Source organism: Eschrichtius robustus, chromosome 14 (assembly GCF_028021215.1).
Source record: "Eschrichtius robustus isolate mEscRob2 chromosome 14, mEscRob2.pri, whole genome shotgun sequence".
In the NCBI taxonomy this organism is placed as follows: domain Eukaryota; kingdom Metazoa; phylum Chordata; class Mammalia; order Artiodactyla; family Eschrichtiidae; genus Eschrichtius; species Eschrichtius robustus.
The window spans coordinates 6,680,953-6,698,313 of record NC_090837.1 but is presented as its reverse complement, the minus strand read 5'-3'; the positions used below and the strand labels follow the sequence as shown (position 1 = coordinate 6,698,313).

The window sequence follows — 17,361 nt, the reverse complement described above, 5'->3', positions numbered from 1 at the left end:
CTCCTCCCACTCAGCATCATGTTTTCAAGGTTCATTCATGGTGTAGTTTGCATCGGTGTTTCATTCCTTTTTCTGGCCAAATAATACTCCACGGTGTGGATTACTCAGGACCGTCTTCCTTGGTTATCCTCGGAGAGACCGAGGCGGGTCGTCCAAGGGAACCTCACTCCTGGACCCCAGACCCCCTCAGCTGGAACAGCCTCTGAGGATCAAATGTGGAAGGAGACACGGATCATTTTTTCACTTTCTTTTTTTTTCCTGGCCGGGCTGCTCGACATGCAGGATCTTAGTTCCCCAACCAGCGAACGAACCCGTGCCCCCTACAGTGGAAGCATGGAGTCCTAACCACTGGAGTGCCAGGGAATTCCCTTTTTTTTTTTTTTTAACTCTCTTAAAAAACAATCTATATAAGTGAAATAGGTACCAAAATCTCAGCATTATCATTTTACTCCGCTGTTGCTTCTGGCTTAGGACCCAAGGCCACCTGCTCCCCTTCCAGCTCAAACAGAAAGCTTACCAGGCTTTGCACATTGCAGGTTGGGGGCAGCTGCATCAAAGGTCAGCCTGGGCCGCGGCTTGGAATCCTGCCCGCAACCCCACCAATCACATCCCTGCCAGTTTCATCAGAACAGCAGCTCACCCGGGAAGGTTTCTGCAGTGAGACCATGACATCAGAGAGGCTCCACTCCTTGCTTAGAATTGTCCCCTTAGAAGCCTGCTTCCCCCGGGGAGCGGGGAGCGTGGCTCAGATCCCCTACGGCTCAGACCCTCCTGCCCATCACAGCATCTCTTTGCTTCCCAGAGAAAACCGAGCGAGCGCGCAACACAAAACCTTGGAGGCCAGGAACACCCTCAACATGTGGAAAAAGGCCTATTTCGACATCCGGGCCAAGATCGAGGCTTCAGGGAGAGAGGCTCGGTGGGAGTTTGATCGGAAACGGCTGTTCGAGAGAACGGATTACATGGCCACCGTCTGCCAGGATCTCTACGACGTCCTGCAGGTGAGCGGGGGGCTGGGGGGCGTTCTCGTCAATGCATGCAAAGGTGGTTAGAGCTGGGATTTGCCCGATGGAAGGCAGTTTGGCTTTTGACAGTGGGCCTCTCCGTATCAGGTGGGAGGCAGAGAGGGTCTGGCCGGGAGAAAAGTCTGCAGAGCAGACAGAATGTACCAGAATGTCCCAGAGCACACCTGACCTTTGCAGCTCTCCCTTGAGTTTTGTGACAGCCCTCCTTCTCCCCCTGCTTTTGGTTTCCGTTCCTTTTCTTTTCTGGCTGCACTGCGAGGCTTGTGGGGTCTTAGTTCCCCGACAAGGGATTGAGCCATGGGCCCACAGCAGTGAAAGTGCCGAGTCCTAACCACTGGACTGCCAGGGAATTCCCTTGGTTTTCTTTATCTTTTAATTAAAAAAAAAATTGAAATATAGTTGATGTACAATGTTGTATAAGTTACAGGTGTACAGTATAGTGATTCACAGTGTTTTGTTTTTGTTTTTAAATTTATTTATTTATTTTTGACGGTGTTGGGTCTTCGTTTCTGTGCGAGGGCTTTCTCTAGTTGTGGCAAGCGGGGACCACTCTTCATCGCCGTGCGCGGGCCTCTCACTATCGCAGCCTCTCTTGTTGCGGAGCACAGGCTCCAGACGCGCAGGCTCAGTAGTTGTGGCGCACGGGCTTAGTTGCTCCGTGGCATGTGGGATCTTCCCGGACCAGGGCTCGAACCCGTGCCCCCTGCATTAGCAGGCAGATTCTCAACCACTGCACCACCAGGGAAGCCCTGATTCACAGTTTTTAAAGGTTATACTCCATTTATGATTATGAAATATTGGCTATATTCCCCATGTTGTACAATATATCCTTGTAGCTTATTTTAAACCTAACAGTTTGTACCTCTGACTCCCCACCTCTATATTGCCCCTCCCCACCTCTAGTAACAGCTAGTTTGTTCTCTGTGAGTCTGTTTCTTTTTTGTTATATAGTCACTAGTTTGTTGTATTTTTTAGGTTCCACATGTAAATGATTATCACGTAGTATTTGTCTTTCTCTGTCTGATTTCATTTAGCAGAATACCCTCCAAGTCCATCCATGTGGCTGCAAATGGCAAAATTTCATTCTTTTTTTAGGGCTGAGTAGTATTCCATTGTATATATATGTACCACATCTTCTTTATCCATTCCTCTGTCGATGGACATTTAGGTTGCTTCCATGTCTTGGTGTTCTTTTGACTCTGGCCACGCCTTCTCAGTGCCTTTGGCAAAATCTTCCCCCTCTGTCTTTCCATTAAGTGTTGGAATTCCTCAGAGGCGGTCTGAGACCTTCTCTCCCCTGAAGCCACGTCATCGCTGCCATCGCCACAACGACTACCCATCTATCTGCCGGTGCTTCCTGTTTATCTGAGCCCACTCTCTTTTCAATGAATGTACGCAAGGCTTAGTGGCTGATGGGTTGAATTAGCCAGCCCTTGTCTCATGAAGGTCCATCCATTCATTTACTCTCTAAATATTTATCAAGCACTCACAACGTGCCAGGCACTTGTCCTTGCTGCTAGAGAAATGATGATGAGCAAAGACCAGGGCCGGCTGTGTGACCGCAGTGCCCAGTGCAAACAGAAATGTTGACCCCTTATTCAACAAGCAGGAAAAAAATGCTGTTAAAAGTCTTGAAATATAAAAGCTTTTCCTTCTGGCATGTCTCGCCTTGGCACGGCCTTGTTTGTTGGTTTGTTATGACTGTAGCAAAGTAAAGAAAAGAAAGTAAAAGAAAATTAAACATTTAAATTATTTGCATGAACTTTACGGTTCTTCTTTATATTGTGCAGTGTCAGCTTAACATGCAAAGAGAAGGGCATTTGTCTGGTGTGTGGAATCACTGAAATGACACAGTTTGTATTTTGCAGCTCTTTCTTTTTTTAAAATAAATTTCTTTCTTTCTTTCTTTTTGGCTGCATTGTGTCTTCGTTGTGGTGCATGGGCTCCTCATTGCGGTGGCTTCTCTTGTTGCGGAGCACGGGCTCCAGGCACGCGGGCTTCAGTAGTTGTGGCTCGAGGGCTCTAGAGCGCAGGCTCAGTAGTTGTGGCGCACGGGCTTAGTTGCTCCGCGGCATGTGGGATCTTCCCGGACCAGGGCTCGAACCCACTGGCGGGCGGATTCTTAACCACTGCGCCACCAGGGAAGTCCCTATTTCGCAGCTCTTAAGTGCAGATGTAAACGCTTCACATGACTAACTCGGCTGGTTTCATTTCACTTCTTGATGTGTGCAGTTCTACCAGCGTTCCCTGCTTCAGCTCACTGATGGGGAAGGAAGGCTGAGAGGAAAAGGAGTTGTGGGTTTTCCTATCTCCATCATTCCTTCTGTGTCGTCATTTTCAGCGTGAGTAGTTGGCCGATACGGTGAAGTACAGGGGTGAGAAGCAATATGGTAGGTAGGGTTCCTTGGCCGGGTATGTTTCTTAGCCTGTTTTTCTGTGTTGGAAGCGAGCTCTGTTCTGCAAGGAGAAGGTGGCCTCTCTGAGCTGTTGGTGTCCTCCTTTACTCACCGTAGCTGCCGCACGCTGACCGGTACTGGCGCTGAGTCTCCCTGAGCTCTCGTGCATCGTGGCTCCACCGGGATTCTCTGCTCATGGGACCTCACACGCTGCGTGTCAGTGGGGTGTTGTGAACAGCACACACGCAGATTTCGCTTATCGCCTCTGCTCACACGTGTGCCCGATTGTCCCCCGAGACTTCATTTACAAAACACAAGTTCAGAGATAAAATGATTGAGAATTTCAAGATGGTAATAGCAGAGCCTTAAACCCAGCATGGGACCCTCTGGAGCCTGGGGCCCTGTGCACCTGCCCGGGTCCCACACCTGTGAAGCAAGTCCCGTCTGTACATAGTCTATGGCTCATGGAGCTTACAGTCCAGTAGAAGAGACACATGGTAGACAATAATCGCACAGATGCATAGCTACAGCTGAGGTGAGTGCTAGGAAAGAAGACTAGAGGGGGCTGTGGAAGTGTGCACAGGGGCCTGGCCTGTTCTAAAGGGTCGGACTTGATGAAGGCATATTTAATAAAGAGTAGTAGCTACCTGGCATTTCACACTGCAGGTGCAAAGGCCCTGAGACAGAAAGGAACGTGGGACTGAAAGAGGCCTGGGGTGGCTGCGAGGTGGCAGGGGGAGAGCAGTATGGGAGCACATGGAAGGAGTAGGTAGGGGCCTGAGCATGCAGACTTTGTAAGCTGTGTCAGGGCATCTGGAACGGGTCCTTCGTGCAGTGGGCATAGTACCAAAGGGATTAGGCTGTGGTGCTCCAAAGGGAGGAGGTTACCTGTGTGACCAGATTCTTGCCCACAGGTAAACCTAGATATGCAACCTGTTGGTCGTTAGAGCAATCGTGAGGAAACCAAGTGGTCACCTCCTCGTGTTTTGTTTGATCGGACAGGTCCTGGAGGAATTCTACAACATATTTGGTTCGGAGCTAAAAGCAGTGACTGGGGATCCCAAGCGCATCGACGATGTGCTGTGCCGGGTGGACAGCCTGGTCACCCCGATGGAAAGCCTGACCTTTGACCCCTTCAGCATCAGGTGCTCCCAGTACTGGAAATACGTGATGGACGACTTCAAGATCGAAGTCCTGGCAAGTAACACATCCTTCGATTCGATCTTGGAAGTGGATACCATGTTTTCTCCATGTTAAATCTGTTGGGTTATTTAGTTATGTTTAGGGTTTTTGGTTTTTTTTTTTAAATCATAAAAAGGGATACCTGCTTTTTGGTGAAAAATGGAAACAATGCAGAAGAGCATAAGGTAACAGCGAACATTTCTCAGTGTCCTCTGTCCCCACCCCTACTCCCCAGGAGGAGTAAGTTTGAAGCGAGCTAGACACCCTAGAATGGCTACCAAGGTGGGTTGGAACTGGAGAGGATGTAGAGCGGCCGGGGTGAAGAATGGGACTTAATTTAGTAAGCAGTAGGGAGCCATTGAAGGTTGTTCACCAAGGCAGTGATGTCATCAGACTTATACCGAAGAGGGTTTTTCTGGCTGCAGCGTAGGTGGGTCTGAGCTAGGGAAGGAGAGGAGGTGGGGAGGTGGTATAAGAGCTTGTGGCCCTAGGTGTGGGCGAGTCGGGGCCGGTCAGAGAGAATACGACCTCACTGCCTGCGGCCTGGGCAGGATGGCCCACCACGCCCACCTTTCAGCCTCACCGCCAGGAGCGTCCCCGTTTTATGTTTTAAGTAAGTGTTTCGATAACCCCAGAGCATCTTTCATACTGTAACTGAAAGTGGGATCCCCTGCTCACTGCTCAAAAGCCAATAGAGAGGCAAGGTTGGTGGAAAGGAAAGTTTGCTTTATTTTGGCTGCTGGCAACCAGGGGTGGGGGCGGACTCCTGTCCAAAGGTTGACTCCCCCCGACTGAGGGTCAGTGGGCAAGAGCTTTTATAGACGGAGGAGGGGGCTACGTGCAGAAACAGCACAGTCAGCCCTGACAGGCAGCTTTTTTATTTATTTATTTATTTATTTATATTTTAAAATTTATTTTTATTTTATTTATTTAATTTTATTTTATTTTTGAGTCTTCGTTGCTGCACGCGGGCTTTCTCTCGCTGCGGCGAGCGGGGGCTCCTCTTCGTTGTGGTACGCAGGCTTCTCACTGCAGTGGCTTCGCTTGTTGTGGAGCACGGGCCCAAGTGCATGGGCTTCAGTAGTTGTGGCACACGGGCTTAGTTGCTCCGTGGCATGTGGGATCTTCCCGGACCAGGGATCAAACCCATGTCCCCTGCATTGGCAGGTGGATTCTTAACCACTGCGCCACTAGGGAAGTCCCACCATACAACCTTTCTTGTCCAACCCTTCATTTTTCCTGGAGTTAATCATTGCTTTTATTTGCATTTGCTTGGTTAGTTACATATACACTATTAATCTTTCCAACTGCCCTAACATCTTTTTCACACACCTATCGACAGTGAGTTCCATCTGCTGAGACATATCAGTGCTATTATTTTTCCAGAGACCTTTCTTCCAGAGCTTGCTGTCTTCCTGCTCCAGTCTAGATTATTTGCTCCTTAGACCTGTTGTGAAGCAGTTGCCCTAGGACTTCCTATCTTCTCTCATCTGTGTTGGATCCTACTTTCTAGAGTTCACAGCTTCCTCTTTCCTTGTTTGCTCCTTTGTTTTGGTGGAGCACATTTTTTAGTAGCTTCCTGAGAAAGGTTTCATGGGACATGCATTTTTTCTGAGTCTTGCATGTGTGAATTCTGAAATAGTAGGTATGGAGTTCAAGGTAGAAAATAACTTTTCTTCAGAAATTTGAAGATGTTCTTTATTGGTTTCTAGTTTCCAGTGTTATTAGAAGTCTGATGTCACTCTGATTTAATTTTTCTAGAATTAACCTTCCACTCTGCATAGAGTGGCCTGGGGATGGAGATATAGAGTATGTGTACTGAGTGGCCTGGCTGTGTGGGGTGGAGAAGGGATCCTCTGTTTGCCCCTCCCCTTCCTGGTGCCTGATGCCTGGTGCCCTCGAATGCTCAGCCTCGCAGAGGTTTCCATGGGACAAACAGGTGCCCCCCGCCTCCCCCACCCATTGCCAGCGTTAGGTAGTGATTCCCTGCCTTCTATAAAGTTAGTTACTCTCCTTCCAAAAATTCCTGAACTATCTCCTCTCCCGTTTCTTTGTCTATATGAGTTAATACTTTAAAGTTTTCCTTTTCTATCATTTTGAACTAGTGGAGGAGAGAGAGCAGAAAACCAATGCAGCCGGTCTGCCATTTTTTTCTTTTAATATTTATTTATTTAGGTTACGCTGGGTCTTAGTTGCAGCATGGGGGATCTTCACTGCGACATGCGGACTTCTTAGTTGCGGCATGCATGCTTCTTAGTTGTGGCCTGTGAACCCTTAGTTGTGGCATGCAAACTCCTGGCTGTGGCATGCGTGCGGGATCCAGTTCCCCGACCAGGGATCGAACCTGGGCCGCCTGCATTGGGAGCACAGAGTCTCACCCACTGGACCACCAGGGAAGTCCCCAGTCTGCCATTTTTAACTGGATCTCAGCTTCCACCAAAGCACAATGGAAATCCTTCTCAAGGCACTGATTTGGTTTTTTGCTCCTTTCTTGCCATTTTGTTATTTTTGCGGGGTAATTACAGGGTCGTAAGGGTTTTTTCTGGGCTTTTTTTTTTTTTTTTGGCAGGTTATTGAGAAAGAAGCAAAAAATTTTATTGACGAATCTTTTAAGACACTTCGATCAGCTGAAGCAGCATTTGACATGCTTTTAAAATTTAAGCATATTCGTTCACGGGAGGCCATTAATCGACAAATGATGATGAAATTTAATGATATTCTTGCACAGTACTGTAAAGAGGTAACTGAAAAATCTATGGCTGCTGTAGCAGTAAAAATACACTTGGCAAAATGTAAACAATTGGATCACACCGTTGTCTTTCTCATCTAAATTCAGAGAAACTGTAATTTTCCCAAAGAAGCCTGTCGTATAACCAAAACGAAGTGGGTTTGTTTATTTAGTGGAGAAATTCAGTAAGAATTTATGAAGTACAATATTGTATGCCTCACATTGTGATGGACCCTGAGTGAGTTAGTCATAGTAATAATCACAGTAACAACAGTGTAGTAGTCATAGCTACCCATGTGTGAAGGTCAAGGGTGTGTTCACATACACATTCCTGTTGTAAGGACCCTTGTTATACATTGGACCCACCCAGATAATCCAGGATAGTCTCCTTATTTTAAGGTCAGCTGACTGGCAACCTTAGCTCCATCTGCTACCTAATTCCTCTTTGTCAGGAATGGATCAGGACCATGAATGGGGCAGGTATTGTTTTGCGTCGGACACTTAATTACTCACATAAGAGTGTGAAATACTTATTTTAAAATGCAAACCCAGACCATATGATCCAGCAATCCCATTTTGTGTATATACCCAAAAGAATTGAAAGCAGAGTCTCGAAGAGGTACTTGAATATCGCTGTTCGTAGCAGCACTATTCACAACGGCAAAAAAGCTGGAAATCACCCACGGGTCCATTGATAGATGAATGGATAAACAAAATGTGGTCTATCCATACAATGGAATATTATCCAGCTTTAAAAAGGAAGGAAATTCTGCCATATGCTACAACATGGATGAACTTTGAGGGCTTTGTGTTCATTGAAATAAGCCAGTCATAAAAAGACAAATACTCTATGATTCTACTTATATGAGGTACCTAGAGCAAAGTCATAGAGACAGAAAGTAGAAAGGTTGTTCCTAAGAGGCTGAGGGAGGGAGAAGTGGGGAGTTACTGTGTTTAATGTGTACCCAGAGTTTCAGTTTTACAAGATGAAAGAAGTTGTGGAGATGGATGCACCACAGCATGAATGTAGTTAATTCCACTGAACTGTACACTGAGAAATGGTTAGGATGGTAAATTTTATGTCATGCATGTTGTACCACAATTTAAAAAATATTACATGATAAATAATTATAAAACCTCAGTGGCACGTGCGCACACACACACACACACACACACACACACAAACACACACACAATTCAGGCCTGGCCACCAATCATGTCTAGAACAGATTTCAGAATTTCCAATAGGTTGGTCAAATGATCGTACACAGTCTGTAAGTATAATGCAGTTTGGATCATTGCATGTTTTAAACCAAACAAAAAAATTCCTACAGAGTATAGGAAAACGTAGTAAATAATAAGTAGTAAAAGCCCTATTCTGTACCTTAGACTAGTTCTTGACGTTCCATGTTCATTTCTTTAAAGATACAAATCTCAAGTTAAATCTTTTCTTGGCTCACAGACTGATGCTTATCACTTACGGAATACGTTTGACTGCTTTGCAGATTGACATCGTTAACAAAATCTTTGTTCAGAACCTTGACAACCCACCGCTGTATAAGAATCACCCGCCCGTAGCAGGTGCAATCTACTGGGAACGGTCCCTGTTCTTCCGGATTAAGCATACCATCCTCAGATTTCAAGAAGTAGAGGGGATCTTGGACAGTGATGGAGGAAGAGAAGTATGTTGCTTCTGCTGGGAATGTCCCCTTTTGTATTTCACGGTTCAATTCTAGATGGGCAGCCTCCCTGGGCGCTGATCCTTCAGTCCAGGCAGCTGCCGGCATGGAGTGGGCTACGCAGAGTTGCCTGCGTGAGAAGCAGCTCAATTTCAAATCCATGTCTGCAATTTAGAAGGTCTTTTCTGCGGTCCCTGGGGACCACATCTCCAGACCTACCTGTGACATCTTCCAGGTGGCAGTCACATGACTTCCCCCTGACCTTGATCTTCAGCCTCTCCAGAGGGTGACCAGCAACTTTCTGATAATACTCTCCCTCCCCCACCCATGCATTTTTGTCTGTTATATCACAGGGGGTGGGAAACCTTTTCTTTAACGGTCCAGAGAGTAAGTATTCTAGGCATTTGAGGGTCGGATGGCCCCTGCTGCAACTACTCAACTCTGCCTTTGTAGCAAGAAGGTGACCATTGATACCACATAAATGAACAGGTGTGACTGTGTTCCAATAAGACATCACTGTGGACGCTGAAATTTGAATTTCGCATGGTTGTCACGTGTCAGGAAGCACTGTTGTTCTTTTTGAGTTCCTTCATTCTTAGCTTCTGGGCTGCACCAAACCCACAGGCTGAGGTTTGTGAGCCCAGTTAATCAGCCTAGATTTCAAGCCCTACCATGGCAGACAAACCCTCCAACGTTTGTGCAAATCTGCCTGCTTCCTTTTGCAAAATGTGTTAACTGATAATTTTTTTTTTTAAAAAAGAGAGGAAAAAAATGTTATTTTCAAGGACAAAATGACCATTGCCTGACTTCTTTGGTAGGTAAAGCAAAAATATCTGGAAGTGGGTAGGACAATGAAAGACTACGAAGATAAAAAGTATGAGCAGTGGAAAGAGACGACAGAACAGGTCCTGCCAACTCTCATGAAGAAGAGTCTGCTCACTAAGGTGTGTCTTTCCAGATCCACGTCCTAGATTCCGGGGTGGCCAAGTAAGGTGATGGTGGCTACCATTTCCTTGAGATGTGATGTGTTGACTCTCATGAAGTTGAGAGGTATTTCCAAAATCAAAGGCACAGAAGGGCAGAGGTTGACCCGGGAGAAGAAGAGAGGCAGAAAGGGAGTAGATGGAGGAAGCAGAATGTCACCGTCAGGGAACACGCTGGGGTTAGGCAGCCCTCCTGACTCCTTGGGCAAGTGGCTTAACTCTGAGCTCCAGTGACCCAGTTTGTAAAATGAGTTGGATTAGACGATCAGAAACATGCAAAGTATTAGCTGAACCGTACGTATATGAAACAGCTGACCGTTGATCATTTTTAACCTACAGAAAAATGTCACTTCCCATGATTCATCCGCATCTTTAGCACAGGGTCCGGCACGTAGCAATTGCTCAGTAAATAAACACTAGCTAGGAGGTTCAAGGGAAGACCTGGGCCTGGCGGTTTTCGGTCTTCGGTACTAAAAGGAGTGAAGAGGCCAGGTAGGGCCTGTCAGGAACTGGACAGCTCGTGTCCTATTCCAAAGGGGCCGCTGCTACCCAACTTCTGTCTGTTCTTTGCCATTTATCATCAGCTTTTCCAATTTTTCAAGGGAAACCAGATTTCTGGATTTTTACATTCAGTTGCCCAATTTTCGAACGTGGGCGACTAAATCGAATTCTTTAAAAACTCTGTTCACCAAACAAAATATGAATTCTAGCTAGTTCCGGCCAGCTCCCCAGTCTGTCAGGGCAGCAAGGACCCTCCATTGATCTTTTCCAAATTCACGTTTAACTTGGGTTGTGTTGATCTAATTGCTTCTTGGACCGCCCTTCCAACGATGTTTTATAAAAACACCGTCTCTCCCACAGACTTCTGCTGCTGGTGATGACACCCCGAACTCTGACAGGGGGGCTGGTTTTGCAATCAACTTTTCACCTGCTCTCAGGGAGATTATTAACGAAGCAAAGTACTTGGAACAGCTGGGGTTCCCTGTCCCCGAATTAGCAAGGAATGTTGCCCTCCAGGAAGACAAATTTCTTAGGTAAAATGATTCTTCTCTTAAATCAACAGTAAACATTTTTTGTCTTGGGACCCCTTTGCACTCTTCAAAATTATTGAAAACGCGCCCCCTACCCATGCCAAAGCTTTCATTTTTGTGGATTTTATAACTGCCAATATTTGCCACATGAGAAATAAAAACTAAGAAATGTTTAAAATATGTGTTTATTCATTCATCTAAAAATAACAACGATAAATCTATTTCATGTTAACCTAAATAACATTTTCACTTTTTCATTTTTTAAATTAATTTTTACTGGGGTATAGTTGATTTACAATGTTGTGTTAGTTTCAGGTGTACAGCAAAGTGAATCAGTTCCATATATACATATATCCACTCTTCTTTAGATTCTTTTCCCGTGTAGGTCATTACAGAGCATTGAGTAGAGTTCCCTGTAAGTAACATTTTTAAATAAAAAGTAACCAGCATTTTCCAAAAAAGAAAGTTAGTGGGAAGAGTGGCATTCTTTAAAATTTTTAGTCTGGTTAATGGTCTTTTGTGTCCTATCTGTAAGGTTATTAATCTTTTTATGAGCTCCATTGTATTTTTCTCACGTCAGTGACTTTCCTGTAATGTGCAGGTACACGGATGGGATACAACGTATGTTAGATCATTATCACATGCTCATTGGAACGTTAAATGAGGCAGAGGCTCTCCTCCTTGACGACCATTCCCAGGAATTAGTAAGAGTGTTTAGGTCTGGATATAAGAGGTTAAACTGGAACTCACTAGGTAATATAATTCATCTTTCTATTGCCTTTTAGACTTTGGGATGTAAAAAATCATTCTTTTAGATTGTCTTAGTTGAATTATAATTTTTCTATGTATGTAGATGTGGTTAACAAATACTTTTTCAGCGTCAGTAAAGTACACTTTGTGGAACATGGAATCCATCTCAAGGCTTTAGTTGGGGGTGAAGGTGAGGTGGACGGGGTGCCGTTTTGACATTCGACTGACCCAAAGCCTTCTCCTCCAAAAATAAAGTGACTTATACTTCTTTCCCCTAAAACTGAAAAATTTTTTTTTTTAATAAATTTATTTATTTTTGGCTGTGTTGGGTCTTCGTTGCTGCACGCAGGCATTCTCTAGTTGCGGCGAGCAGGGGCTACTCTTTGCTGCGGTGTGCGGGCTTCTCATTGCGGTGGCTTCTCTTGTTGCGGAGCATGGGCTCTAGGCGCCCGGGCTTCAGTAGTTGTGGCACGTGGGCTCAGTAGTTGTGGTTTGCTAGCTCTAGGGCGCAGGCTCAGCAGTTGTGGCGCACGGGCTTAGTTGCTCCGCGGCATGTGGGATCTTCCTGGGCCAGCGCTCGAACCCGTGTCCCTTGCATTGGCAGGTGGATTCTTAACCACTGCACCACCAGGGAAGCCCTAAAACTGAAATTTTAATTTCCAGATAATTACAGAGTCACACGCAGTTGCAAGAATTAATACAGACAGATCCTGGGTAACCTTTGCTTGGTTTTCCCCCAGTGGCAACTTCTGCAAAACTGTAGTGCAAACCACAGCCCAGATCTTTACATCGATATAGTCAAGACACAGAACATTTCCACACCACAGTGATTCCTCATGTCGCCCTTTTAAAGTCACACCCACTTCCCTCCTACCCCCATCCTCTACTGAACCGCTGGCAGCCACTAATCTGTTTTCTGTTTCTATAATTTTGTCATTTTAAGAGTGTTACATAAAATATCATATGACCCTTTTGGTGTTGGCTTTTCTCACCCAGCACAATTCTCTGGAGATTTTTCCAAGTTCTTGCCTGTTTCAACAGTTTGTTCCTTTTTATCAGTGAATAAAAAGCAGTCTGGTATCAATGTTTGTTTCACCATTCACCTAGATATCCTAGAGAATATATAGGTTGTTTCCAGGTTTGACTATTATGAATATACATTTGTGCTATAGAATCACTTGTGTACAGGGTTTTATGTGAACATGAGTCTTCATTTCTCTGGGATAAATGCCCAGGGTTGTATGGTACTTGTGTGTTTAGTCTTCTTTTTTTTTTAATTAAAAAAAGTGAAGAATAGTTGATGTACAATGTTATATAAGTTATATATACAGTATAGTGTACAGTATAGTGATTCACAATTTTTAAATGTTATACTCCATTTATAGTTATTATAAAATATTGGCTGTATTCCCTGTGTTGTAGAATATATCCTTGTAGCTTATTTTATACATAATAGTTGGTACCTCTTAATCCCCTACCTATATTGCCCCTCCCCATTTCCCTATCCCTCTGGTAACTACTAGGTTGTTCTCTATATCTGTGAGTCTGATTCTTTTTTGTTGTATTCACTAGTTGTTTGTTTAGTCTTTTTTTTTAAATGTCATAGTGTTGTCCAGAGTGGCTGTACCATTTTACGTTCTCACCAGCAATATACATTTCACGATCTCTAGATCTTGGCCAGCCTTTGGTATTGTCACTATTTTTTAAAATTTAGCCATCTGATAGCTGTGTAATGATAGCTCATTGTGGTTTTGATTTGCATTTTTCTGTAATGCCTAATGATGTGTTTGTTTGCCTTTATATATCCTCTTTGGTGTAATGTCTTTTTTTGTTCTTTTGCCCATTTTCTAATTATATCACTTGCTTTTTTACTGTTGAGCTTTGCGAGTTCTTTATATATTGTAGATACTAGTCCTTTATTGGATATGTGGTTTGGAAATACTTTCTCCCACTCTGTAGCTTGTCTTTTCATTCTCCTAATAGCATCTTTTGCAGAGCTATTTTGATGAAGTCCAATTTATCAATTTTTCCTTTTATGGATCATGATTTTGGTGTCAAGTCTAGGGACTCTTTGCATAGCCCTAGATCCCAAAATTTTTCTATTTTTTCTAAATATTTTATAATTTTATGTTTTACAGTTAAGACTGTGATCAATCTTGATTTTTTTTTCTTTTTTGTACGAAGTGAGAGACTTAAGTTGCAGTTCATTTGTTTTTCCAATTGTTGTAGCATTGTTTGTTAGAAAGGCTAACTTTTTCCATTAAATCACTTTTACACCTTTGTCAAAAACTAGTTGAGCATATTTGTATGGGTCTATTTCTGGATTCTCTATTCTGTTCCATTGATCTATGTGTCTGTCCCTCTGCCAGTATCACAGAACCTTGAAGCCTTAATTATTGTGGCTACATAGTAAGTCTTGAAATTGGGTAGGCTGGTAACCACTGATCTTTTTATTGTCCCTATAGTTTTGCCTTTTCCAGAATGTCATATAATTAGAATCATATAGTGTGCAGCCTTTTCAGATTGGCTTCTTTCACTTAGCAATAAATTTTAAGGTTCCTCCATATAATTGTGCATTTCTTTTTATTACCAAATAATGTTCCATTGTGTGGATGTACTGTAGTTTATCTGTTCACCTGTTGAAGGACATCTTGGTTGCTTCCACATTTTGGCAATTATGAATAAAGCTGCTAAAAATGTTCATGTGCAGGTTTTTGTGTAGTAGTGATTTCTTTTCTTTGTTGTTCTTTTTTTGTTTGTTTTAAAATTACAGATTCAGTTTCCTTAATAGTTATAGGACTATTCAAGTGATTATTTCCTATTGGGTGAGTTGTGCAGCTTGTGCTTTTCAAAGAAGTGGTGCATTTCATCTAAGTTGTCAGATTTATTGTGCAGATTTGTTCTTCTTGTTCCCTTACTATCTTTTTAAAGACTGTACATCTTTAGTGGTCCCTCCTATTTAATTCTGGATATGGTTAATTTGTGTCTTCTCTTTTTTTCTTTTCAGTCCTGCTAGAGATTAGTCAGTTTTACTGAAGCTCTTTGTTTCATTGATTTTATCTGTTGTTTTTCTGTGTTTAATTTTACTGATTTCTGCTTATCTTTATTATTTCCTTCTGTTTGCTTTGGATTTATTTTACCCTTCTTTTTCAAGGTTCTTGACGTGGGAACTTAGATCATTGATTTGAAATCTTTCCTCTTTTCTAATGTATGCGTTTGGTGCTATTAATTTCCCTGTCAGCACTGCTTTAGCTGTGTCCCACAGATTCTGATAGTTGTATTTTAATTTTTATTCAATTAAGTGTATTTGAAAAATTTCCCTTGAGACTTCCTCCATGACTCATGGATTATTTAAAAGTGTGTTGTTTAGTTTCGAAGTGTTTGGAGATTTCCCCTGTTATCTTTCTGTCATTGTTTTGTAATTTGAGTCCACTGTGGTTGGAGAACATACTCAGTATAATTTCAATTCTTTTAAATTTGTTGAGGTTTGTTTTACAGCTCAGGAAAGAGTCTATCTTGTTTTATGTTCTGTGGCCACTTGAAAAGAATATGTATGCTACTTTGCTGAGTAGAATGTTCTAGAAATGTTGATTAACGTTGTTGGTTCATGATGTTGTTGAGTTTTTCTATATCCTTGTTGATTTTCTGTCTAGTTGTTCTGTCAGTTACTGAGAGAGGAATGTTGACGTGTCCAATTATAATCATGGATTTACCTATTTCTTGTTTCAGGTCTATCATTTTTTACTTTGCGTATTTTACAATTCTGTTGTTTTGATGCGTGCAAGTTTAGGATTGCTATGTCTTCTTATGAATTAAACCCTTTAATCATTATATAATATTCAACTCTCTCTGATAATTTTCTTTGTTCTAAAGTCTACTTTACCTAATATTAATATATCCATTCTGGTTTTCCTTTGATTAATGTTTGCACAGTATATGTTTTTCCATCCTTTACTTTCAACTTGCCGATAGAATTGTATTTGGAATGAGTTTCTTGTAGACAGCATATAGTTGGGTCATGTTTTTAACCTACTCTGTCTTGGTGCATTTAGACCATTTACATTTCATGTAATTATTGATTTGTTAGGGCTCAAGTCTGTCAATTTTTTTGTTTTCTGCTTGTTCTTTTTGTTTCTCTGTTTTTCTTTTACTTGCCTTTCCATGGGCCACTGGAACATTTTCTATAATTCCATTTTGATTTATCTATAGCGTTCTTATAGCATTTTTTTAGTGGTTGCTCTAGGTTACATATACATAACATTACAGTTTACTGGTTTGAGTGAAGTATAGAAATCTATAGAATTTTTCCAGTTTGAGTAAAGTATAGAAACCTTAACTCCCCTTACCCTCTCCCACTTATGATATAATTGTCTTAAATATTTCTTCTATATACATTTTGGACCACAACAGACAGTGTTACAATTTTTGCTGCAACCGTCAAACCTAAGTTAGGAAGCTCAAGAAAAGAAGGAAAAAACTATTGTATTTTCCTATATTTTTACCTACTGTGCTCGTTCTTCCTCCCTGATGTTCCCAGGGTCTTTCTCTTACTGGGTCCTTTCTGTTTACAAAACTTCCTATGGCCATCCTTTTAGCATAGGTCTGCTGGTGACGTAATCGCCTAGTTTCCCTTCTGAGAATACCTTGGTTTCCCCTTTGTTACTGTCAGGTGGAAGTAGAAATCCAGGTTCCCTAGTCAGCCTTCACTGACAGTCAAGGGGAAGCGCCACATAACTGCTGGGAGGGGTGGGGTTCCCAGCCCCCCTGCAGTCTCCACTGACACTCTGGGGTGGCAGGGGGCAGCGCTGGTTGCTGGACTGTGGAGGTGAAAGTCCCATCTACCTCCATGGCCGCCTCTGATGCCACCACGGCAGGCGTAAGGGGACAGGGGTTGGGGGCACCTCATTACAACATTCTGAGGGTGGAAGTCTAGGCCCCCTCCACCTGGGCCTTCTGGCAGGGTCACAGTTTTATCTGTGGTGTTTGGCTGGAGCAGAGCAGTTATTGTCTAAAATTTTGTCTTGCTAGGGTGTCCCTTATCCTGGTCCCTTGGTCAGAGAAAACAGGGTTTTCTTGAGGCTTTTTTTTGGTGCATGTGTGTCTGTTCCCATGGGCACTTATGGGTCGCCGGCTCTTTCAGCTCCAGGTCTGGGATATAGATCCCAGGAAAAAGACCCCAGGGCCCTCATCACCACATCATTCCTCAGATCCTGGGGTCCCCACTGGTTGGCTATCTCTCCCCATTTCAGAGTCTTATATTTGTTTTATGGCTAATGTGCAGGGTTCTTAGTCGCATTTAGCAGGAGTAATAAGGAAAAGTACATACTTCTTCTTCCTTTACTTTTAAGAATAAACAAGGCATTTATGTTATTATTTTTCCCTTCCCTTGCTCCAAATCTTCTCCCCTTTTTTCGTTGTCGTTTCCTTTTCTCCCCTTCCTCCCTTCTCCTTTGTACAGAGAACATGTGTGTTTGGACTGTGGGTTCCAGCGTGAAACCTCCGGATTAAAAGTCCAGCTTCTACCCATGTGACTCAACTTCTCGGAGGCTCCGTTCCCTCATCTCTAAAATGGGCATAATCTTAGTAC

The 17,361-nt window shown here is 43.2% G+C and overlaps 1 protein-coding gene across 4 annotated transcripts in view; it reads left to right on the top strand.

Annotated features, from left to right (window-relative positions):
- The window catches only part of DNAH10 (dynein axonemal heavy chain 10), a 146,180-nt gene that overhangs the window by 23,937 nt on the left and 104,882 nt on the right, over positions 1-17,361 (top strand). For 3 of the 4 annotated variants that reach the window (XM_068562398.1, XM_068562397.1, XM_068562396.1), the window contains exons 1-5: positions 7,180-7,343; positions 8,837-9,013; positions 9,829-9,954; positions 10,855-11,027; positions 11,626-11,777. In XM_068562398.1, coding sequence (XP_068418499.1) covers positions 7,248-7,343; positions 8,837-9,013; positions 9,829-9,954; positions 10,855-11,027; positions 11,626-11,777 — 724 coding nt within the window. In that variant the 5' untranslated portion in view covers positions 7,180-7,247. Of the gene's footprint in view, positions 1-802; positions 1,002-4,423; positions 4,619-7,172; positions 7,344-8,836; positions 9,014-9,828; positions 9,955-10,854; positions 11,028-11,625; positions 11,778-17,361 lie in introns of those variants that run through there. The other variant, XM_068562400.1, reaches the window with a different exon arrangement.